Source organism: Xyrauchen texanus, chromosome 7 (genome assembly GCF_025860055.1).
Source record: "Xyrauchen texanus isolate HMW12.3.18 chromosome 7, RBS_HiC_50CHRs, whole genome shotgun sequence".
NCBI classification, from domain to species: domain Eukaryota; kingdom Metazoa; phylum Chordata; class Actinopteri; order Cypriniformes; family Catostomidae; genus Xyrauchen; species Xyrauchen texanus.
In genome coordinates this window covers 1,959,839-1,985,143 of record NC_068282.1, presented here as the reverse complement: position 1 = coordinate 1,985,143, position 25,305 = coordinate 1,959,839, and the positions used below count along the sequence as shown (strand labels likewise).

General features: G+C 39.0%; 1 protein-coding gene across 7 annotated transcripts in view; it reads left to right on the top strand.

Moving 5' to 3' along the window:
• LOC127646466 (ral GTPase-activating protein subunit beta-like) overlaps positions 1-25,305 on the top strand; it is a 50,358-nt gene that overhangs the window by 7,311 nt on the left and 17,742 nt on the right. For 5 of the 7 annotated variants that reach the window (XM_052130149.1, XM_052130148.1, XM_052130146.1 and 2 more), the window contains exons 3-17: positions 26-228; positions 2,107-2,273; positions 4,887-5,073; positions 5,858-5,989; positions 6,142-6,320; positions 7,747-7,797; positions 9,548-9,595; positions 9,789-9,836; positions 13,194-13,345; positions 14,821-15,028; positions 20,743-20,944; positions 21,307-21,474; positions 24,094-24,208; positions 24,305-24,452; positions 24,545-24,609. In XM_052130149.1, the coding sequence (XP_051986109.1) occupies positions 26-228; positions 2,107-2,273; positions 4,887-5,073; positions 5,858-5,989; positions 6,142-6,320; positions 7,747-7,797; positions 9,548-9,595; positions 9,789-9,836; positions 13,194-13,345; positions 14,821-15,028; positions 20,743-20,944; positions 21,307-21,474; positions 24,094-24,208; positions 24,305-24,452; positions 24,545-24,609 (2,073 nt within the window). The remainder of the gene's footprint in view (positions 1-25; positions 229-2,106; positions 2,274-4,886; positions 5,074-5,857; positions 5,990-6,141; positions 6,321-7,746; positions 7,798-9,547; positions 9,596-9,788; positions 9,837-13,193; positions 13,346-14,820; positions 15,029-20,742; positions 20,945-21,306; positions 21,475-24,093; positions 24,209-24,304; positions 24,453-24,544; positions 24,610-25,305) is intronic. The other 2 variants (XM_052130152.1, XM_052130151.1) reach the window with 1 other exon arrangement.

Here is a 25,305-nt window from a genome sequence, read left to right as displayed (position 1 = left end):
CTGATGCGGTGATGGTGCTCCGCAGGTGAAATGGACAATGGAGGTGTTGTGTTATGGACTGACACTCCCTCTGGATGGAGACACGGTTAAGTTGTGTGTGGATGTCTACACTGATTGGATAATGGCCCTGGTGTCTCCCAGAGACTCGATACCTCAGCCAATCATCAAAGAGCCCAACCTGTACATTCAGACCATCCTCAAACACCTGCACAACCTTTTCCTGCCCAGGTGAGTTTGACCTGAGGTTTTAATTACCCATCATGCCTCCTGCTAGTCTGTAGTAGTGTGGTTCCAAAGAACACTGACTAGCATAGTATATCCGTTTAGCTTAATTTCATTTTTATATGATCTATAATAGTATTTAATACTATAGATGTACCTCAACCTTCTATGGACACATTGGAGAAAGAATGAGCATGAATGCCTTAAAGGAATAGTGTCATTCCTAACCTGTATTAATTACTTTCTTCCATGAAACACAAAGTATTTAATTGTTAAATTATAATGTTTTGCCTCATTTTAATGCATTTTGCCCTGTTATAAGAATAGCACTACCCTGTTGTGTGTGTTGATGTAGACCAGGGATCGGCAACCTATGGCACGCATGCCGGCATTGGCACGCGGAGGGGTAATCACTGGCACGCCAGTAACGACGAGAGAGGCGTAGACTATTTTATTCATAACTTCCGCACCTGCATTTCAATCTACATCTTAATGTAATCTTTCTCGTGATCACACAGCGTGTTTTCATGAGCTGAATGGGAGGTTAAACAAAATGTTAAAAATGTGACATGCAAGCCATTCCCGCATCACGAGCCGGCAGCGCTTCACGTTCGGTTAATCGCGCAAGTAAATGTGTCTGCTTTGCTTCGGTCAGGCTGTGCGGATGACAGCCTACATTCAGTGTTTCATTTGTTTCCTTCTGCTTTCAGAACAACACATTTTGCATACAAGTGCACCCTCCCTAAACCATAATCACACCACAAATTACATTAAACGATTAAATGAGAAAACATGGGGTTTATTCAAAATCTAAATTTAAAACTGGAAATACATTTTTATGATTTTGCTGGTGGGATTCACCGAAAAGGGCTGAAGATCTGATCTGCTTGTGATGCGCGAATGGCTTGAACGTGCATCTCGAGTCTCGTCACACTTTAAAGCTGCGTTCACACTGCCAGCGACATCGCTCGAGACAGCGACACCATCCCATTCATTTTCAATGAGAGCACAGCGACTTCCGGCGACACGAGCTGTCGCTACCAGATGTGGGCGTGTCAAGCGACGCGACAAAGTTGAGACAAGTTCAACTTTATTCAAATGAAGAGCAACTTACGGGAGCGACAGCCAATATGAGAGAAGACGGTAGAGCTCACGTGATCTCTCTCTCTCAGCTCCTGCAGTAATGTAAAGATCAGGGGACTCACCCTCTGCAGCAGCTCATCAAACTGGGTCCTGTCAATCCAAGTGAAGTACTGCTGGAACCGGACTTCATCCAGCAGCAGCTCTTGCACCAGCCGGTGGTACTCGCCGTGCTGACTCCGAGATTGAATGGCTTTGTGGACCCAGACAGACCGGCGTTTGCGTTTTCGCCGCATATAAACAGCCGCTATGGCAAACAGCACGCCTTGTTTCTCGTTCATCTTTGATATAAAGCATTTTATGTACTGATTCCATTTATATTTAGTCTTTTCCCTCCAAAATGTTTGTTTTTGGTGGCAAGAAAACTGATTTGCTGTCAACAGCAATGGAATGTCATCTGTGAATGTCATTTATAAACATTACTAGGCAAACAATATTGGGAACGCCCACTAGCGACCTAACCGCCAGCCACTGGCGACCTGCAGCGGCAAAGTCGCTGGCAGTGTGAACGCAGCTTAATAGTGTTTAGCTGATGAAAACCTGCTGTGTTATCATGAGGAAGGATTACATTAAGATGTAGTTTGGATGCAGGTGCTAAAACTTCATGTAAGTAAAATAGCCTTCTATTGGCACAGCCATTGACCAGGAAAATAAACACTGGCACTCCATGTCAAAAAGGTTGCCGACCCCTGATGTAGACCATATGTTTCAGTATTCAAATGTAGCATGTTTCTTTAATTCTAGGCCGGAGCACTTCAGTCTGATGCACTTTAAGCTGTGTCAGCAGGTGTTGTCTGCTGTACAGAAACTGGCGCGTGATTCGTCAGGTATGGCCAGAGAGACGTGGGAGGTGCTGCTCCTCTTCCTGCTCCGTATCAATGACACGCTGCTGGCCCCGCCCACAGTGGGAGGTGCGTATATATATGACGACCACAGGCCAACGCCGTGTTGCTGTCTCTCAGGAATAGAGCTGGCTTCTTACACTGACTCACAAACAAATGAGTGAAGGTGCATGTTTTGCATCTAAACAAACTGCATGTTTTGTTTCATATGTTCATGAACCTCCTGTGCTGCAATAGTGATTCTTGTTTTAAGGTCAACATGAAACGCCATTCGCAACCCATTTTTCTTCTGTAATATGGCTTATTTCCTGCCCCAAAATGTAGACCAGGGCGTATTTTTTATTTAGTGTACTCATAGTGGTGAAGTCATAATTATGACTGGAACTTTGAGTCAAATTACAGAGCGTATGTCAACATAGTAAATCAAACTTTTATTTGAACCCTCCTATTCTGGTCAAGAAGGGCCGCCGCCACTTACTTTACTGTTTGCGGCCATTTTTGACCGTAAATATAACAAGTGTAACTTTTTTTTTTCTTTTTATGAAATGATAACATTTCTTATCCCCTGAAGTAAAAACACTAAAATTATCCACTTTTATGTTTTTTAGTTTTTTTTTAGATCTTACTTACATATAATTTTCTCGATTTCACCATTAATTTGCAAATGCAAATAAGCACATTTATGTAATGTCATGACAGTAAAAAACTAGAAATATGACGAAAAAATGAGAATGTGTCATGCATTGGGGGCAGATTGTTGCCATCTGGTGAAAAAAGACAAATAACATCACTTGAATATGATGTTATGACAGTAATAGCCAGTAGATGGCGTCAGTGTTCTTTCTATGCAACAACTACTGTGTAGTAATTCAAGGTTTCATGACAAGTCAGACTCAGATTTTGTTCTTTGTGTGTGTGTGTGTGTGTGTGTGTGTGTGTGTGTGTGTGTGTGTGTGTGTGTGTGTGTGTGTGTGTGTGTGTGTGTGTGTGCGCTGTATTGTGGCTGATTTTCTTATCCAATCAAAAAAATAAAGCTCTGGTTTTATCTATCCCATTCATTTCCTATGGTCAGTCAATTTTGACCACAAACAGTACATTTTTATTTCCAAGTCAAATTTTTAATTTTTTTTGGTGTGTTCAGATGATAATTGGAGGAAAAATCCCCAAGTCTTGTACTGTTCTGATAAACGAAACGATTATTACATCAGAAAAATGTATTTAAAATGGCCGAACAGTATAGGAAGGTGAATAAAGCATATTATGTTCCTCAATTTTAAATGGCTTTAGATAAAAGCGATGTAAGTAATTCAATATTACACTAGCTGGGTGTCCATCCACGTATTTGTATGCGCTTTTTGTGATGATGCATAAAAACTGCTGGATGGAAACACCAAGATGATACAAATTAAATATCCATGATGCACATCAAAAACATATAGGCACACTTGAGGTGGATACATTTTTTATTCGATAAGAAGAAATGTGGATTAAACGCATCTATCCAATGCATGTAGACATTATGACCAAAACTGAACAAGTGCTTTGAAATTTGCAGACGAATCAGAAGTGTTCTGTTTTGATAGTTTAGATAAAAAAATCACACAGTACGTGGAGTAATCAGTAAAAACATCAAGCTCATCAAATATCCATGTGCCATATGTTGTTGGAAAGCTCTTAAAGTGTAAAATACAACCAGCATATTTGTTTTACTTACAAACAAAAATATAGCAAGTAATAGCCAAGTATATGTCTTTGACAATTATGTTGGTACGTGGTATGTCGTAACATAAAACATCACATATCATTATTTAGAGTCTTTGATTATCTTTCTAACGAGTCCACACACAAGATAATCAGATGTATAGATCATTAGATAATCCACATGAAGCACAATGTTACATATGACCACCAGGAGATGGCGCCAAATACATGACACAGACTCAATGATGACTCAAATGACACAGAATGAAACTCATTCTGTGAAATCTCATGACTAAAATCATGTCTGCATGCTATGCAAACCTTTAGTCATTGTTGTGTTTGCATGTGTAATTAGTTCTTATGTACAATTATGTTTTATTTGTTTGGAGAGGCTTTTGGACACTATGATACATTATATTTGTAATGATATACATTTTGATTGCTTTGTTGTATAAAAATAAAAACTTTCTCCGATACAGTTGACATGATTGGGAACAAAAAAGCAGATTTTTGGAGCCACCTTATTTACACCCAGAGATATATAATCTCAAATAAGGAAAATAAGAAATAAAGTAATTTTTTGCTCAATTTGTTTTGTGATTTTTCAGCAGTTTCTTAGGCTGAGCATCTCAGAATGTGTCGTAATCTATATCATTAAAAAATGTGAAAAGTTTTCTTTACAATGATACCAAACACTTGACCCTCCTTGTTTTGTCTTTGTTTTTTTTGTCGAGTTATAAGCCTTTCATTTTGGGTATGCCGCTGAAACAGGAAATCTTTAAAAACACCTTCAGAGTTCAAAGCGTTAAAAGAAAGAGTTCAATTTCCCCGTATGTGGCAGTTTAGTTCTTTTGAAACACGCTTTATTTGCACTTTGTTGTTGCGATTATTCAAATGTTTAGCATAAATTACATTGGATGTAACATAGCTACTGCCTCTGTTCACCTGGTTTGCTGTAATAATGTGTTTTGTCTTGTGCAGGTGGTATAGCAGAGAAGCTGGCAGAGAAGTTAATCAGTGTGCTCTTTGAGGTTTGGTTTCTGGCCTGCACGCGATGTTTCCCCACCCCACCCTACTGGAAAACCGCCCGAGAGATGCTAGCTAACTGGAGACATCATCCTCCGGTGGTGGAGCAGTGGGGTAAAGTGATCGCGGCTCTCACGTCCAGGTACTGACACATGAAACCTGATGCCTAAAGAACTAAAGAGCAGAAGTGAAAAGACACAATGTGGAAACTGACAATACACAACGATTAGTTTAAATCCTATACACAAGGCCAACAGCCTGTAAATAAAATACATTTCTTTTATTCAACTAATGCAATGTCATTCTTTCATATACACATTTTGTAATCGAAAATTCATCAAAATATTTTAAATGAAAATTGTTTATTTTTTTTTTTTACTAAATATATTAATTTAATGACTAAAAAATATCACATGGTCTAACCATCATGTGAAAAGTTTTAAAATTGTTTCCTTGAATACATGAGCGTACACGACTTTTCAAAATACACACGTTTCAAGGTGAAAAATATATTTTTGGACAAATATCGTGAATTTTTCATTTAAGAATATCAAGAAGTTTTCTCATGGTTACACCAAATGACCTGAGCCATATTTGCCTTTTATAAAAATGTCAAAATATTGATATTTAATTATATGAAAAAATGATTATTTGTTTTTCTTCTCTGTTTTATGATTTTTGTCACATGACCAAAAACTTGTTACATGTTGGTTGCACCACATTACATTATTTACTTTAAGCCCCAGAAAATGACTTTGAACTGCGTAATTGAAAATATGTTCGTCATTGAAGAATATTTTGTGTGTGAGTTTCGTTTATAATGTACTTTTGAATAATTTATTAGACATGGACCAAAAAACGAGCATACGAAATTAACCCATATGGTGAATAAAACGTTAAAGGAAGTTTTTCTCTTCTCCTCACAGACTGCTGCGGTTCATGTACGGCCCATCGTTTCCTCCGTTTAAAGTGCCAGAAGAGGACGCCACTCTCATTCCAGCGGAGATGGACAATGACTGCGTGTCTCAGACGTGGTATCGCTTTCTACACATGCTCAGGTCTGCATACAAGTAACGTTTGGAAGCATATTTCATGGCTGTTCCATTTGGTGGCACAGAAAGGAGTAATTTCACCTTTAAGTTAACGCTTCTGTTAAGTAGAAAATCATGCCTTAATTGACAACCTCTGTTGGTCACAATTGCCTTTTCAGTAACCCGGTGGATCTGAGTAATCCAGTCATAGTGAGCTCCACTCCAAAGTTTCAGGAGCAGTTACTGGGGGGCAACAGTGTTCCTCATGAGGTCATCCAGCACCCCTGCCTCAAACAACTGCCCCAGATCTTCTTTAGAGCCATGAGAGGAGTAAGCTGCCTCGTGGACGCCTTCCTCGGTAAGACTCACCTGCTCGCCTTCATGCTGAGCAGTTCATCTGTGCACATACAAAACGCTTCTAACTTCTATATAATTTATTTTTTTGTGTTGCATAAAGTTTTTGCAGTGTTTAAGAACCCTACTGTGATGATAATACCATAATGCTCTTTAAAGTACGTTGGATTATGAATGTAAATACCATTGTCTATGAATATTGTACTCCTTTAGTACCATAGAATAAAGCAAAGTACCATTGTTGGTAAACATGTTATTAACCTCTTCAACTCTGGGGCATTTTTGGGCTGCCGCCTACCATTTTTCACACTCAAATTTAAAAGCTCACCTTTTACACATACTGTGGACTAATTGCCAAAAATGTGCCTATTTTTTTCAGAAACCCCCCAAAATAGAGCAAAAGACTTAATGAATAATATTGTATATGTTTACCTTCTAATGATGAATCAGATTTAACCACTTTAAAAAATAACTGTTTTGTTGTCCTAACTTTATAAGCATGTAAATGCACATTTTAGCCCTCACAGATGCGCTCGTCCATAGACATTCAGTCTAATTTTCAGTTCATGCACCACCCCATTGTTCCATTGAATATCTCGGCCTCTGAGTGGACTATAAGCTCAATCTAAGTGTCATTAAAAAGCTAAGATTCATTTCTATCTATTGACTATCATCAATCGTCAATAACATACATTTTCAATGATTTGTTAAACATGATTTACGATCTAAGATGGAACATTGGATTATTCGCACAAGCAAGCTAACAAACAAGTAAAAAATGGCTCGTTTTTTAGAAAAACTGCCTAGGGTAAAGAATAGATATGAAGTTTTAACTATTTGGGGCTTACAGCAGCATTTTTTTTTTCGCATTAAATAGACACAAATCATATTTCTCTTTCTGATTCTTTTGAAAATCTTTCAAACTGTTGTATTAGAGCAACAAATAAACTGTACAGTCACAGTACTGAGAATGAGCGCTTTCATTTGATATATGACTTGCCCATTTTGGTGCTATTTTAAGACTTTTACATATTAATATTTCTACCACGTGACCTCTAGGTGGCGCTGATTTGCGCCGTGAATGTTTTCTGACCATATTTTGTTATTTTATGTAACATAAATGCAGAAGTGATGGTTATTTGTTAAATATTCAGAGTCTAAGCTTTCTAACGAGACCCAATATGCCTGACGTATGTATTCAGAGATTTTAAAATATTTAAGCGTAGACTTTTATCGAGACATTGTGCCCCTTTTGGACTCGCCGGCGGGTCCGCAGAGTTGAGGGGTTAAACTTCTTCACAATAAACAGTGCTTTTGCATATCATAAGGTCTTTTGCAATGCAATCTCAAAATGTGTTTAATTTCTGTGGTGTTTCTGCTAATGTTGTTTGTTTAAAACTCAGTAGCTTCAATGTCTTTCCGTTTCCCAGGTGTTGCCGTTTGTAAGACACTCGAGTGTTGCGAAAATCTGCCCTCTTATGGTACTCGTACAACTGTGTTACTCTGTTATCAATGTTGACATTATAATTTGGGCTGTTGCATTACTCTTATGCATCTTTATTTTTGTATTTTAGCAAAGAACAAAACCTCTAAGTTTTAACCTCTTTAATAAACTCATGTTTTTAATAAAGGAATCAAACCTGTTCATGTTTTGGAAGCACCATCAGAAGTTAGAAGTTTACATACACCTCAGTCAAACACATTTAAACTCAGTTTTTCACAATTCCTGACATTTAATGGTAGAAAACATTCCCTGTCTTAGATAAGTTCGGATCACTACTTTATTTTAAGAATGTAAAATGTCAGAATAATAGACGGGAGAATGATTTATTTCAGCTTTTATTTCTTTCATCACATTCCCAGTGGGTCAGAAGTTTACATGCACTTTGTTGTATTTGGTAGCATTGAGTTTAAATTGCTTAACTTGGGTCAAACATTTTGGAGATCCTTCCACAAGCATCTCCCAATGAGTTGCTGGAACTTTGGGAAATTCCTCCAGACAGAACTGCTGTAACTGAGTCAGGTTTGACGGCCTCTGATTGAGGTCAGGACTTTGTGATGCCGACTCCAATACCTTGACTTTGTTGTCCTTAAGCCATTTTGCCACAACTTTGGAGGTGTGCTTGGGGGTCATTGTCCATTTGGAAGACCCATTTGCGACCAAGCTTTAACTTCCTGGCTGATGTCTTGAGATGTTGCTTTACTATATCCACATAATGTTCCTTCCTCATGATGTCATCATCTATTTAGTGAAGTGCACCCGTCCCTCTTGCAGCAAAGCACCCCCATGCTTCACTGTTGGGATGGTGTTCTTCGGCGTGCAAGCCTCACCCTTTTTCCTCCATACATTACGATGGTCATTATGGCCAAACAGTTCAATGTATGTTTCATCAGACCAGAGGACATTTCTCCAAAAGTCAGATCTTTGTCCCCATGTGCACTTGCAAACTGTAGTCTGGCTTTTTTATGGTGTTTTTGGAGCAGCGACTTCTTCATTGCTGAGCAGCCTTTCAGGTGATGTCCATATAGGACTGGTTTTGCTGTAGATCTAGATTCTCGTCTACCTGTTTCCTCCAGCATCTTCACAAGGTCCTTTGCTGTTGTTCTGGGATTGATTTGCACTTTTCGCACCAAACTACGTTCATCTCTAGGAGACAGAATGCATCTCTTCCTGAGCGTTATGATGTCTGTGTGGTCACATGGTGTTTATACTTGCGTACTATTGTTTGTACAGATGAACGTGGTACATTCAGGACATTTGGAAATTGCTCCCAAGGAGGAATCAGACTTGTGGAGGTCCACAAAAATGTATGTTAATGACTTCAACCTAAGTGTTTGTAAACTTCTGACTTAAACTGTAAATAGTCTTGAAATTAGATTTTAAGTGGCGGTTTTCTTTATCAAAATTACCTCCCAACAATTCGAGCCAGAGCACTGTTGGCACTTTAATGCAAATACTGTGTCACTACATGCAAATAGTGTCAGGTAAAACAAGTATGCACATTTACAAACTGCAAATAATCTTATTTCTTGCTTGTTATTGAATATTTGTTGTATTCAAAATATTTTTCCCTACCTCATTTCCTCCCAGCATGTTTAAACGAGCTAAATGCATGTCAACTGGGTTGCCATTTCTAAGAATAATTGGTTATGATGGTTATGTTTGTCTATACTGTACATGGCCTGACATGTTCTAACTGTCTTCAGAGGTGTTGTTTTATGTTTCTTTAGGAGTGACCGTGTCTAGGAGCAATATACAAGACAGACTCCCCTCTATAGGTATACTAAACCTGTCCAAACCCAATCAGTTAGTTTCTAATCATGAGGCTACCATCCCATAGGCTAATTAATTTGGGTGCTGTAAAAAAGGCTTAACTCTCTCTTGCTGATTAGAATGAGAAATACAATTATGGTAAATAATGTATGCTTGGATTGAAGTGTGTTTTTAAGGTGTAATCCCATTTTTCCCCAGGTGTCGCAGTATCTCGGAACAATTTTCGAGACCGTCTCCCATCTTATGGTATTTTTCAACTCGCTTGTGACCAATCAAGAGGGAGTTTGGTGTGGATTGTAGATTTTGCGAGGTGTTTGGAAATCGTGCATTTACAAGTGCTTTTCTGTTTAGGGAACATATGAGGTCATAAAAGTCTCAAGTTAATTATCTTGTTTCTTTTGTTCCCATGCAAAACTAAATCCGTTGTCTGGAATTAATGTGGGCATACTTATTGGTTGATATCCAGCTTGCTTTGATCGAAACAAAATCATTCTGGATTATTAATGCTGCCTTTATGTGCTATCGGAATTACTCTACTTCCCAATTCTGAAGTGGTAATTACGAGTACGTTGTGTTCAAGTGCTTTGTTGTCAGAAAGAACAGGAAACATGGCCGACGCCAGGATCATTCATACATATTTCTTGAGGAACTTTTATTTTGTCACCATAATACATATCACATATTGTGGTGTGTATTTTTGGTCAAATACAATTTATTTTCATGGTATAAATATATACAACACGCATAGAATAGTTGATGATGTACATAAATTAATATGTCAATCACTAAAGAAACTGTACTCTCTTGCGCCATGTTGAAAGTTTAGGACTCCCATCTCGGAGACTCGGGTATCAAAATTATCTCAGAGTTTCCCAGTCATAATTACGACTTGAGGGGTCGTATATGTTCAACTTCCGAGTGGGAAACTCGTATTTATGATAATTCGGATAGCACGTGAAGGCAGCATAAATAACGGAAATGCAGGCCAATGAAAATTTGGAAATGGCGGCCAATGTAAAGTGATATTTCTCTTGATTTTTCTTCTCAATTTCATCTCAAGCATGCTCTTCACTGACACTTTTGTACACTACATTTTAGAGTTGGGGTAGTTGAGTTCTTGAGTCTGAGTCACAAGTCCAATTTTAATGGACCTGGACTTGTCATGGACATATTGTCAAATTAAACTGGTCCTAGAGTTTGATAACTGTTAAAAAACAAGTTATTTTGGGCTTTGAAATGTTTTGTTTAACTAAAATGTGTAACTTTAATTATAGATTGGTCAAGCAGACGTTCCGTTTATTACACAGGACAGTCCTGGGTTTTGGTAGGGTCACCATTTTCTCACCAATTTGGAATGTCCATTTTCCAATGTGCTTTTAAATCCTCATGGTGGCATGGTGACTCGCCTCATTCCGAGTGGCGGAGGATGAATCTCAGTTGCCTCCGCGTCTGAGACCGTCAATCCATGCATCTTATCACGTGGCTTGTTGTGCACATTACCGCGGAGATGTAGCACGTGTGGAAGCTTCACGCCATCCACCGCGACATCCACGCACAACTCGCCACACGCCCCACCGATTGCGAACCACATTATAGCGACCATGAGGAGGTTACCCCATGTGACTCTACCCTCCCTAGCAACCGAGCCAATCTGGTTGCTTAGGAGACCTGGCAGGAATCACTCCGGACGCCCTGGATTCAAACTCGCAATTCCAGGGCTGTTAGTCAACATCTTTACTCGCTGAGCTACCCAGGCACTACCCCCCACGCTGAATTGTTTTCTTCTTAGATTAAATCTCATTGTTCATCTCGTTGTTGTTTCTGGTATCATTTGAGGAGAAGAAATATGCATTTTGTTGTGACGCACGATGATTTGACGACACATTCATTCTAGTCTTCAGCAAATCAGTTGGAGTATGTCTGGTTACCATGGCAATGATGTAATGCACTCTATGTCATCCTGTCAGTCAATGCCCAAAATAATGCAAAAATGTGTTTTCAACAACAAGCTGAAAGAAGCCAATCCATGTCTTAGTGCAACACTTGAAAATGTATGTAGGGTGTTTTCTGAATGTTCATTTTCTGACTCGGCCCCTTTTGGACTCGACTCCGCATGTTATGGACTCGGTCTTGAGTCTGACTCGGCCCCTTTTGCACTCGGGCTCAGCCTTTTATGGACTCGGTCTTGAGTCTGACTCGGCCCCTTTTGGACAGACTCTGCCTGTTATTGACTTCATTAAAGTATTCCATATAAGTTATGTGCTAGTCTTGTGAAACCATATGATAGTTGTGTGAGGAACAGACCTGAATTTTCACAATCTGACCCACTGTCATAGCTCTCAAATCTCATGTGTGCTTTTGCATATTCAAGTTTGGCTTTTCAAGACACGTTGCACCAGGGCTTTTCCACAAAAGCTCCTTTGGTTCTTAAGTGTCTCATGAAGACATGCATGAGAGTGAGTAAAAAATTATATAATTTTTAATCTTAAGATTTGGAGGTGTTTGCTGATATGTGATGAGTTTGTAAGACTTTCTGTGGAGTTTTTGGTACATAGTGCATGTCAAGGAGAGAAACCCATTCCTAAACCAACCAATCAGTATGCCCACAAAGGTTTTAGGCAAATAATGAAATCTGAATGCAGGGGTTGCTTGCATTTACTGCCAAACAGCAATTGAGCTGTGCTGATGTATGTAAATGCTAATTTACAGCCGACTCTTGGACAATCAAACCTGTCTTTACGAGTTATCTCTGGTGGAGTGTGAACCATGTTGCATTTCATTGCATATCTGGAAGCTTTTGAAATGCTGCGTTTTGTTTTCATATTTTGTGAACAAGTTTCTCTCGCTTTACAAGTAGAATTAATCCCTGAACTCTAATGAAACAAGTCCGAAATAGCTTAATAACAGGAATTGGCTAAATGCAGAAGATGCTCACCCTTAAACTAATACGAGAAATTAGTGATTAGTTAACTGTGTGTGCACAGTAAAAGCTTGTTTTGAGATTTGCATGCAAATTTAGTGTATGTATCACATGCAATCCAATGTATAACAAGGACTTGTAATGCGAGGGACACCTGTGTTTGGATTCAAGATTATTGTGTGAAGTTAACATTTGATCACAGCTGAAAATTGTGCATTACTCACCCAATCATTACTAGCCATGAAGCATCATAGTTCAATCAGAGGTTTTGCATGAAATGGTTCAATGCAATATCAATATCAGAACTGTCTCTATTCTGCAACTTTAACGTAATATTGGTTTGATTGAATTGGTTTGTCAAGAATGAGTCTTGCTGATGAAGCTGGAATGCTTGAGCATTCCAAGTGTATGTCCAAAAAGTCTTTTTGTGACCCCTTTCTTCAGATTTTCAGATTTTTAGGGTTGAAATGGAGATGCTGAGATATTGTCCTGAAATGAAATAAGTGTTGGGCATGTTGGCAGGTGCTTTATAACTAAATATGTGTCCAGATATGCAGTTGCAGGAAAATAAGTGATTGATGTGTTGTTTTATACTCGTCTCTGTCATTTCTCTTAAACTGAAGCTTTATGTTTTAATACTTTGGTTCTCTTGCCTTTCTTTACCCATGTGACTTCTCTCACAGGTATATCCCGCCCCCGGTCAGACAGTGCTCCGCCCACCCCTGTTAATAGACTTGGTATGCCGACGCCCCCAACGACAACAAACACTACACCCCCTCACAACCGCAGACACCGCCCCACTGCTGTTACCAAGACAACCAGCAAAGCCTCAATGGTATGACCGAAATAAAAAAATAAAAACTTTATTTGTGAAATCAATATGGGTATATTAAGGGTTTATTAAGGGTTAATAACAGGGTTCATTGATGAGGCATAACTTATTAACAAATGTATTATAAATCATTAATGTGCATTTATAACAACATGAATAAAATAGTGAGCATTTTAACTTGCATGCTTTATAAGTACACTCGTACATATTTAAAAATATATATATATATTAAAATCTAAAACATAAAATGCATAATTAATGTCACTTTGATGTTAGAAGAATAGTGCTAGTCCAAATGTTTTCCCAACAGCTAATTCTAGTTGCCTAAAATCCATTAGTAAAACACTTCTCGGGTCTTCATGCTCATTCATAGCATTAATCATGTAATAAAGCCTGATGACCATTAAACCATACGGAAATTTGAGCATGTGTTTCGAAGTTTGTCAGATCATATAACAATATAACAACAATGTAATAAATACTTTATATGTGTCCACTTTAAATTACCATATGTTGAATAAGTGTTTTTAAGCAATTATATCATATGAGGTATTATGGCTCACTATTTTGCATGACGGTTACCCTTTTTATTCATGTTGTTAAAACCACGTATGAATGATTTATAACGCATTTGTAAATGAGTTATCTGTCGTTAATTAATTAAATAATTGTTTATCATTTTAGCAGGTTATAATGAAAATTTAATCTGTCTGAATTTAATCAGATGATGACCATTTCGCTTTTTACGAAAGTTAAATGGGTTGTGAACGTAATTTTCTGTTGACATTAATGGCACTTTTCCACTGCACGTTACGGTTCGACTCGACTACTTTTCTGAGTTCGCATTTCCACTGTTGTCTAGTGCTGCATCAAAGTGTGTGGGATTATAGGGTGATCGTCATAGTTAAGCCACCTCTACTGCCATGACATCATCTTAAACGCGACACAAATATTACTGACCATAAACAATAACATGAGCGCTAGCTGTTAGCAACTAGCTCATTGTGCTGCATAAAGCAGTTGTCGCATGGTGATTTTACACAAGTGTAACAGTTAGTGTCGTTTGTCGCTAACGAGAGGAACGTCTGCACCTCGTTTATTGACCGGCGTGGTTTTGCGCACAGCCATTTCTTTTCACAATTCGAAAGTCGCTTGAACAAATGATACTGCTAGTGCTGTTGCTAACTTTAAAACTAGCGGGTTAATGTCTCGTGTCGCTAATCCAGTGACGCTGGTAGTGACGATTCTCTCCGACCAATCAGTGAGCTGCAGGGTTTTGACGTCACATTTAGTATCGACTTGGCTCGCTTGGAACCTCGACCGAGGTGATGCTAAAAAAGTATCAGGTACTAGGTACTATCCACAGTGGAAAACCCCCAAAAAGCGAGCAGAGTCGAGCTGTACCGTGCAGTGGAAAAGACCCATAAGACATTTCAAAATACCAATGAATCATCTCCCATTTATTCTCCACTCCTCAGACCGGTCAGACCAAAGTGGCGCACCAGCCGTCCTCCACCTCTCCTCTTTCCAGTCCAAACCAGACTAGCTCCGAGCCCAGACCGCTTCCTGCCCCGACCCGGCCAAAGGTCAACAGTGTGCTGAATCTGTTCGGCCAGTGGCTGTTTGACTCTGCGCTGGTCCACTGTAAACTCCACTCGGGCCTGAGCCGAGACAGCAGTATGACGGGTAAGACCCGCCCGATTTTGACGCTATAATGCGTGATAGAATTAATACTGCGTCACCTGTTTTCTTTTGGTTTTTCATTTCTCTACTTCTTTTACCTGTTAAAGGTGTTTTTTTTTTCTCCTACAAAATATTCCTACCTGCAAGATTGTACGACATTCAGGGTTTGTCTCCAGTGGTGTTTGGGAAGCGTAGATATTTTCAAACAATGCTTTCAATCAGAATACTCTGAAATATTTATGAAGCTGAAATAGCAAGTTCTGTTCCATTATTCATGCAGTTCTAACATATTGAGAACATGAAAAGCTAGTTTTAGATTATTAAGGTGGTTTGTTTGTTTAATGTAAAATCAGTTATTTTTTGCAAGTTGACGTCTGCTAAAACAAAGTACACCTCATTCACCAACTGTGCATGCAAAGATAAAAATGATTTTTTTCAATGCAATTTTTTACGAACTTGCTATTATTATAATATGCATAAAATGAATGCAATTATCATAGGTCTGAAAAAGGCAATGGATGCTTTCACAACATGTAACAATATTGACATTAACAGTCTGGAGTAACAAGCCATTTTACAGGTTTACACACACCCTTACGATGCAAACACCCTCATTATGGTCTTTTGGATATTTGGAGAATATGTTTACGCTACCTTCAATATCTTTATCAGTCCCACCAGCACTTTTTCTTAATTATTGTTTTAATACACAATTTGGTTGAACTAATAACACACATATTATTGTGTTGTACTTGTACGTATTGAATACATCATTCAAACATTCACAGTATAGGTTGGAAAAAGTATGTGAACCCTTAGGCTAATGACACCAACAAAAGCTAATTAGAGTCGGCAAACCTGGCATTTCTAGGCCATAGTGCACCAGAACGCCTACCACACACCAGCTATTGGTGGGGAGGAGAGAGTGATGTAGCCAATTCAGGGAGGGAGATTAATACGAGGCCATGATAGATAGGGGCCAATGGCGGGAATTTGGCCAGGACACCGGGGTTACACCCCTACCATTTACGAGAAGTGTCCTGGGATTTTTTAATGACCACAGAGAGTCAGGACCTCAGTTTAACATCTCATCCGAAGGATTATGTCTTTTTACAGTATAGTGTCCCCGTCACTATACTGGGGCATTCGGACCCACACAGACCATAGGGTGAGCACCCCCTGCTGGCCTCCCTAATACCAATTCCAGCAGCAACCTTGGTTTCCCCAGGAGGTCTCCCATCCAGGTACTGGCCGGGCTCAACCCTGCTTAGCTTTAGTGGGCAACCAAGCAGGGTGATATGGCTGCCGGCATGCAGCCATATCAATTAATGAAACGAGATTGGAGATTGGTGTGGGTTGGAGCTACTTTGACTTATAAAAAGCACTCAAACAGCTGATGTGGAGTTTGCTTTTACAAGAAGCATCGATTTGTGCATAAATCTGGAAGAGTTTAGATATTCATCTGTCCACAGTTAGACAAACTGTCTATAAATGGAGATAATTTAGTACTATGGGTACTCTCACTAGAAGTGGCCGTCCAGCCAAGATGACTCAAAGGAGCACCGCAGAATGCTCAATGAGGTAAACAAGAACCCTAGAGTGACGGATAAAGATTTGAAGGAATCATTGGAGCTTGTTAACATCTCTGTTAATGAGTCTATTATACAGAAAACATTATTATAAACATTATTCTATGAACATGTGCTACATGGACAGCTTTCACCGCTGCGCACCGTCTCAGTGTTTACAACAGTAGGCAATTGCTGGCCAAAGGAGGATCGACCAGTTATTAAAGCCAAGGGTTCACTTACTTTTTCCACAGCACTGTGAATGTTTAGTGGGATGTGTTCAATAAAGACATGAAAGATTATAATTGTTTGTGTGTTGTTAGCTTAAGCACATTGTGTTTGTCTATATTTGAGACTTTTTAATAAAGATGAGATCACAAGTATTGACCCTAGTCACTAGTTCGAATCCAGGGCGTGCTGAGTGACTCCAGCCAGGTCTCCTAAGCAACAAAATTGGTCCGGTTGCTAGGTAGGGTAGAGTCACATGGGGTAACCCCCTCGTGGTCCCTATAATGTGGTTCATTCTCAGTGGGGCACGTAGGATGCTGTGGAGAATAGCGTGAAGCCTCCACATGCGTTATGTCTCCGTGGTAACGATCTCAACAAGCCACACGATAAGATGTGCGGATTGGCGGTCTCAGACGTGGAGGCAACTCAGATTCGTCCTCCGCCACCCAAATTGAGTCACTACGCCACCATGAGGACCTAGAGCGCATTGGGAATTGGGCATTCAAATTTGGGGAGAAAATAAATAAAATTCAAAATAAAGATGAGATCACATTTTATTACCAATTAATGAAGAAAACCAGCCAATTCCAAAGGGTTCACAGACATGATTAATAATAATAAAAATAGATTAATGCCATTGTTACAACATTCCCACGACTTTTGTTGCCCTTTTTATGACAGTTTAAGGTGATTGTTTAATCTGCAGTTCTGGCAGCTGTTACATATGTGTAAATTAAGCAGATGTGCGTTTGACTTAATAAATTCAGATAAAAACTCTAATGTGAATGTTATTCACAACTGATCATTTTCTATGAAAAAATATGTTTTGCCAACACATTCTCACACCCCAACTCGTCACATACGGACGCTCGGGCAGGACCTCTTGGCGTTGGTTTTGCAGCTAGTTACATGACAAATATAATATACATTTCAGAATTAACAATTGTTTTACATTTAGGGAATTCATCCAAATCAAATCATTGCAAGTTTCCATGAGCTGTTTAGACATTTTGTCCATCTTTTGTTCACTTATTTTCTTTTTGTTAAATTTAAATTTTTGCAAGACGGAAACCCAGTATCTTTTAAAATCACAAAACGAAACATTTTAAACTTCTGAATAGTTTCATGAACTCTACTACTGCTGTGCTTTGATTTCTTTCCATTTTATCTCTGTTATCTTGCAGCAACATTTTTCCAAATTCTTCTTTCTTATAAATCTTGTAAGTAGGAACACCAGTTTCCAGTTGCAGTTATTTGGTTCATTTCAGTTGGTTTCTTTTTCGTTTGATACCATCACCTGTTCATTGTTGCAGTACTTGTTTTCTTGGGGCAAGAGACTTGTGCAAGCACTGCTTGAGTCAGGGGTCCAGGAGTGTTTTGACTGCTGCCTAAATCTCATTGGCTCAACTGCAACAAACATTCAATGTCATCATAAGGTGTGGGACATTGGCCCAGACCACTGTGAGGCAGAATGCACTCAACAAACATTCTTGAGACCTGAGAATGTTTGTTGCATTGATCCTTCTCCTTGATTTAATTACCCGTCATCATTAAAACTTCCTACCCATATCATCTCCTGAAGGACCTTTACTAACTGATCTTCTCCAAAGAAACACATCAACCAATGTTATTTTGAGTTTGTGCCCTATGTTTATTTAACATCTTTTTTTTTTTTTACATTAGCGTTTTATTAATTTCTTCTGTTTTCATTTGTTTATTTTATGTTTTATATGGATATTTCTGCATGTCGTGGTTGTTGGTGCAATTTGTTTCAGCCATATTGTGCCTTATTGTCTTAATTTAGGATGCTGGACAATAGAATTTGGCCTTTAAAACATTTGTCTGAAATTAAATTCTACTGACATGTTCCGATAACAGGGATGCTGACCAGGAGATATAGTCTGCTCTGTTCTGTCTCAAACCGCTTATTATATTATATAATTATTATAAATGTAGTTGTATTGACAAAGATGCATTCTTTCAAAATATATTTTTCACATAATTATAAGCTGATGTCAATAATGTCAAAATGGCCAAATATCAGCCGATATATCGGTCAGTCATTAGGTGATGTCATGGAGTGACTTTAAATCTAGTTGTAGGGACCGTTGTATTCTTTCTAAACAATTATTTTCACATGATTATCAGCTGATGTCAATAATGTCAAAATGGCCAAATATCGGCCGATATATTGGTCAGTCATTAGGTGATGTCATGGAGTGACTTTAAATCTAGTTGTAGGGACCGTTGCATTCTTTGTAAGCATTACTAGTTGTAGGGACCGTTGCATTCTTTGTAAGCAATTATTTTTCACATGATTATCAGCTGATGTCAATAATGTCAAAATGGCCAAATATCGGCCGATATATCGGTCAGTCATTAGGTGATGACATGGAGTGACTTTAAATCTAGTTGTAGGGACCGTTGCATTCTTTGTAAGCAATTATTTTTCACATGATTATCAGCTGATGTCAATAATGTCAAAATGGCCAAATATCGGCCGATATATTGGTCAGTCATTAGGTGATGTCATGGAGTGACTTTAAATCTAGTTGTAGGGACCGTTGCATTCTTTGTAAGCAATTATTTTTCACATGATTATCAGCTGATGTCAATAATGTCAAAATGGCCAAATATCGGCCGATATATTGGTCAGTCATTAGGTGATGTCATGGAGTGACTTTAAATCTAGTTGTAGGGACCGTTGCATTCTCTGTAAGCAATTATTTTCTAAATGATTATCAGCTGATGTCAATAATGGCCAAATATCGCCCGATATATCGGTCAGTCATTAGGTGATGTCATGGAGTGACTTTAAATCTAGTTGTAGGGACCGTTGTATTCTTTCTAAACAATTATTTTCACATGATTATCAGCTGATGTCAATAATGTCAAAATGGCCAAATATCGGCCGATATATTGGTCAGTCATTAGGTGATGACATGGAGTGACTTTAAATCTAGTTGTAGGGACCGTTGCATTCTTTGTAAGCAATTATTTTTCACATGATTATCAGCTGATGTCAATAATGTCAAAATGGCCAAATATCGGCCGATATATCGGTCAGTCATTAGGTGATGACATGGAGTGACTTTAAATCTAGTTGTAGGTACCGTTGCATTCTCTGTAAGCAATTATTTTCTAAATGATTATCAGCTGATGTCAATAATGGCCAAATATCGCCCGATATAGCAGTCAGTCATTAGGTGATGTCATGGAGTGACTGTAAATCTAGTTGTAGGGACTGTTGCATTCTTTCTAAACTATTTTGTTCACATGATTATCAGCTGATGTCAATAATGTCAAAATGGCCAAATATCGGCCGATATATCGGTCAGTCATTAGGTGATGACATGGAGTGACTTTAAATCTAGTTGTAGGTACCGTTGCATTCTTTCTAATCGATTATTTTTCACATGATTATCAGCTGATGTCAAAAATGTCAAAATGGCCAAATATCGGCCGATATATCGGTCAGTCATTAGGTGATGATATGAAATGACTTTTAATGTAGTTGTAGTGACCAGTGCATTCTTTAGAAACAATTTTTTTTCCAACATGATTATCTGTTGATGTCTGTAAAGTCAAAATAGTAAAATATCAGCCGATATATCGGTCTATCACTAGGATATGAGATGGAATGATGTTTAGATTTAGTCATGACAAATGTGTATTCTTTCACAAACATTTTAGTTAAAGTTCATTTTAAAAAATTCCAAATAAATGTAAGATTTACCACAAAATATTGCATTCTGATATATGTTAATCAGAAATGGTTTCACAATGTTTATATCTGTACATATCTGAAGCTCTCTTTGTCGGCAGTCCCTGTTATGGCCTCCTGCATTAGGCGTATGGAAGTATCACTTAGCCTTTGCATTTGTGTCTCCCTGTTTCTCTCTTTCTCATGCTCTCTCTCAGCCCTGGCGACTCAAACTGGAGTTGAACTGAGACGTAAAGGGTCTCAGATGTCAACAGAAACTATGGTGTCCAACCCCATGTTTGACGCTAATGAGTTTCCTGATAATTATGAGTCTGGTCGAGCTGAAGCTTGTGGAACCCTCTGCAGGATCTTCTGCAGCAAAAAGACTGGAGAGGAGATACTTCCTGTCTTCCTGTCCAGGTAAATACTGGGTGTGTTAAAAAAACAAACAATGAAAGTCAGAGGAAGTGTTTGGAAACAGCCATTGTTTTTGCTAATTCCATTTAGTGGCACTGGTGGTGCCTGAATTACACACTTGAGCTTTAAAGTCCATGTCACGCACTTTTATAGCATTTCATTTATGATTTGGGTGGTCTGTTGAGAAAATGGTATTATGATCACGTATGTCTACAAAGCACAAAGGATTATATAAATGTTAATGCTAAAATGAAAATGGATGCAAACTAGTGCCAAAATGAAATGACATTTATTGATGTGTTTAGTGTTGACTGTGTGCAAACATCTGAAGTTTTGTATCTGTTGTTGTTGTCTGGTTCCATCAGGTTCTACATGGTTCTTATTCAGGGTCTTCAGATATCAGACTTCATCTGCAGGCCGGTTCTAGCCAGTATCATCCTGAACTCATCGGCTCTGTTCTGCACCGATCTCAAAGGGATTAATGTTGTGGTCCCATATTTCATATCTGCACTGGAGACTATACTCCCTGACCGGTGGGCAAGGTTTCTGATGTCTGAAGAAAATAGCAATGCTACCATACAGTATCCACATATTTATTGTGTTTATTTTGAGTCCCACAGACACTCTACACCAAACCCCTAAACCTAACCCTAACCTTCCCTGCTTTGTTGAAATACTATGGCAGTGTCGCGTTTGGAAGGCTGCATGCTCTGTAGGACGAATCCTTTGAAGGCTGCAGTATTCCGAGTGTCCTCCTTTTAAACAAATCTCATTTAAACGAGTGGCCTTCGTAGGACAAATGGAAACGGAATGTTGCATGGTTGCTATGACAGCACGGCACTCTTTAACATGCGCGAGCACTTTGAGTAACAAGGGAACAAAGTCTCTCTGGAAAGGAATGTATGAGGTACATTTTAGGAGAGTTATATTGATGTAAAGAGAAAAGAAAATAGATTTTACAGGTGTACTTTTAGTCTAATACTTTATTTTAATGATGTGTTCATATAATTATACATATTATATACTCAGCACCCATCTACTGAGGTACTTCAACTTGGGAATTAACATTCCTTGCGTTTGAACATCATATTTACGGGCAAATTGGCGTCATTTTAGTAGACATTTCCATTGAAGCAAAGAATTGTGGGTTGTGAGTGCCCACAAAGGATACACCTCATGCATCCTCCGAATTCCCGTGATAGAAGGTCGCATTCAAAGGCTGCATTCGATGTGTCCTACTCTCTTTTCCGAAACGAGACAGCCTCGATGATGTATGCGGCCCACAAATGCGACCTCAGGAGGCAGCCTTCCAAACGAGGCCTATATGCATTCTACATGTATTTAGGGCCCGAGCGCCGATGGTGCTAGGACCCTATTGTTGTTCTTGGGGTCTATTATTTTTTTTCCCAAATGAATTGCATTTTTGAGGGGCTAAACATACTCAAAACGCATTAAACTTTGCACACGCATCAGAAGTGGGGCAAATTTACATCTGATATGGGTTTCAGAATTAGGTGTGGCAAAATGTCTCAATAGCGCCACCTACAAACATTCAACGATGTGCGTTTTACGCTATGTTTTACCTACACATATGAAAATTGGTACACTTGTGTAACATGCCAATACCTACTAAAAAGTCTCTTGGACCCATGCCCTAAACTCAACAGGAAGTCAGCCATTGTGATTTTTCTCTTCCATTTTTGCTCAGTTTTTACCATTTCCAGGCCTCGTACTTTAACGAACTCCTCCTAGAGATTTCATCAGGTCTACTTCATATTTGGTGATTCTAATCTAAAGGCCTTGGCGATGCTAAATTGTGAAGGTTTTGAGTTTTCGCTGCACGCCGTGGCTGTGACAAAGTTCTATGTTTTGCCATGAAACAGGAAGTTGTTATAACTCATACATACAATGTTCAATCTGCCCCAAACGTCACAGGTTTGATAACAGTCCTGGCCTGAATACATCTACATGCCAATATTCAGTTATAGTCATAGCGCCACCTACTGGCAACAGCCAATTCCAGGTCTTGTACTTTAACAAACTCCTCCCAGAGATTTAATCATATCAACATTACATTTAGTCTTAATCTAAAGGCCTTGGTGATGTTAAATTGTGAAGCTTTGAGTTTTCATGTCTGTGGCGGTCTGACAAATTTCGATATGAAATGAGTCACATTTTTGAGACCTAAACATGCTCGAAAACTCATGAAACTTTGCACACATTTCAAAAGGGGGGAAAATGTACATCTGATACTGGTTTTAGAATTGCGGCAAAATGGCTCGATAGCGCCACCTACAAAATTTCAACGAAGCAGCTCTCAGGCCAAGTTTCACCTACACGGACAAAAATTGGTACGCATACGTAACATGTCAACACGTACAAAAGAGTCACTTAGACCAATGCCTTTTAAAAAAAACAGAAAGTCAGCCATTGTGATTTTTGCTCCGTTTTTGCCATTTCCAGGCAGATTAAATCGGATCACCATCATATTCGGTCAGTCTAATCTAAAGGCCTTGGCGATGTTAAATTGTTAATCTTTTGAGATTTCTTTGAACGGCGTGTCTGTGGCATCCTGGCAAACTCAATGTTTTGCCATGAAAAAGGAAGTTGTTGAGTCAATATTCAGGTATAGTCATAGCGCCACCTACTGGCAACAGGAAATGACATGTTTTACACTGTGATACGCTCTTAACAACATTTAAGTGCTAAAAAATGCTTAAAAAAAAAAATTGGAGTGACATTCCGCTGGCACAGTTGCCCCAACAAAACACCAGCCTGTTCATCGCTACTTACAGCTTTAATTAATACTTATAAGCCGCACATTCACACAGAGTACTTAGAACCTATAAAAGATGTCATTTGCATCATACTAGCTACTGATATGTTTGTTTTTAGCTAATAAATTCTTTGTTCTGACCAAAGCAAATGTAATGTAATGTGGCTATAAAGCAAGAATAAGAAATCAACTAATAAAGGCTTAATAAATGCTTTATAATGCCAAACTATTCCATAACTAGTCACCTACATGTGTAACTATTAGTCATAAATAACCGTCTAATTTATGATCCCTAAACCAAACTTTTAACCGAGGGATTTCTAGTGCGTTTATTGAACACCATAATCTTTTTCATCTTGTTATTATGTGCTAACAGAGAGTTGTCGAAGTTTAAGTCGTATGTGAACCCCACTGAGCTGAGAAGAGCTTCCATCCATATCCTGTTGTCCATGCTTCCTCTGCCCCTTCACTTCGGCAACGTCAAATCGGAGGTGAAAAGCTTCAGCTCTTGGTTCGTTATCCAGTCATTATTTGGGCCTCTTTGTAACCTAACTCATTCTGCTGTGATTTCCTAATTTCATTTGCAGTTGCTCTTGGAGGGGAAATTCAGCAATGATGAAAACTCGCTTCACGACAAGCCGGTCACCTTCCTTTCTCTGAAGCTGCGATTGGTCAATATTCTGATTGGTGCCTTGCAAACGGAGACAGACTCGATCAATACACAAATGATACTCGGTAAGGTTGCCTGTTTAATGTATCGGTTTACTCGTTTCATTACATTTCCGAATGTTTTATTCTGTGAATAACAGAGTTTGTTCTTGTAACAGCTGCGATGCTGGATATCGTGCAGGATTCTGCTTTGTTGGAGTCTGTTGGTGCTCAAGCTGAAGTGGTACGAATTGAGCTTTTTTTTGTCCATTATTTATCATCACAGCTTTGAATGAATTAAAATGAGGTTTAACTTTGCATTAAATATTACGCTGACATCATTACTGGCAGTAGTATTTTGAATGGCAAACAATCTGTCAGTTTTGGGAATTGTTTCCCATTTTTCACCCAATGCGCTCTAAGTCCTCGTGGTGGCGTAGTGACTCGCCTCAATCCGGGTGGCGGAGGACGAATCTCCATTGCCTCCCCGTCTGAGACCGTCAATCTGCGCATCTTATCATGTGACTTGTTGAGCGCGTTGCCATGGAGATGTAGCATGTGTGGAGGCTTCATGCCACCACCGCGGCATCCACGCTCAACTCACCACGCACCCCACCGAAAGCGAGAACCACATTATAGTGACCACGAGCGTGACCGCCATGTGACTCTACCCTCCCTAGCAACCAGGCCAATTTGGTTGCTTAGGAGACCTTGCTGGAGTCAGCACACCCTGGGATTCTAACTAGCGAACTCCAGGGATGGTAGCCAGCATCTTCACCACTGAGCTACCCAGGCAAGTTTGCCCCATACAAACTTTAAATTGATGTTTAAGAAATGTAAACATGTAAACATTATATGTGTTAGCTTAAAATGAGTGTGGTAAAACGAGGAATTTTACCATAGGTTTTGCGATGTAGTACAATTGCATACAACTATTTTA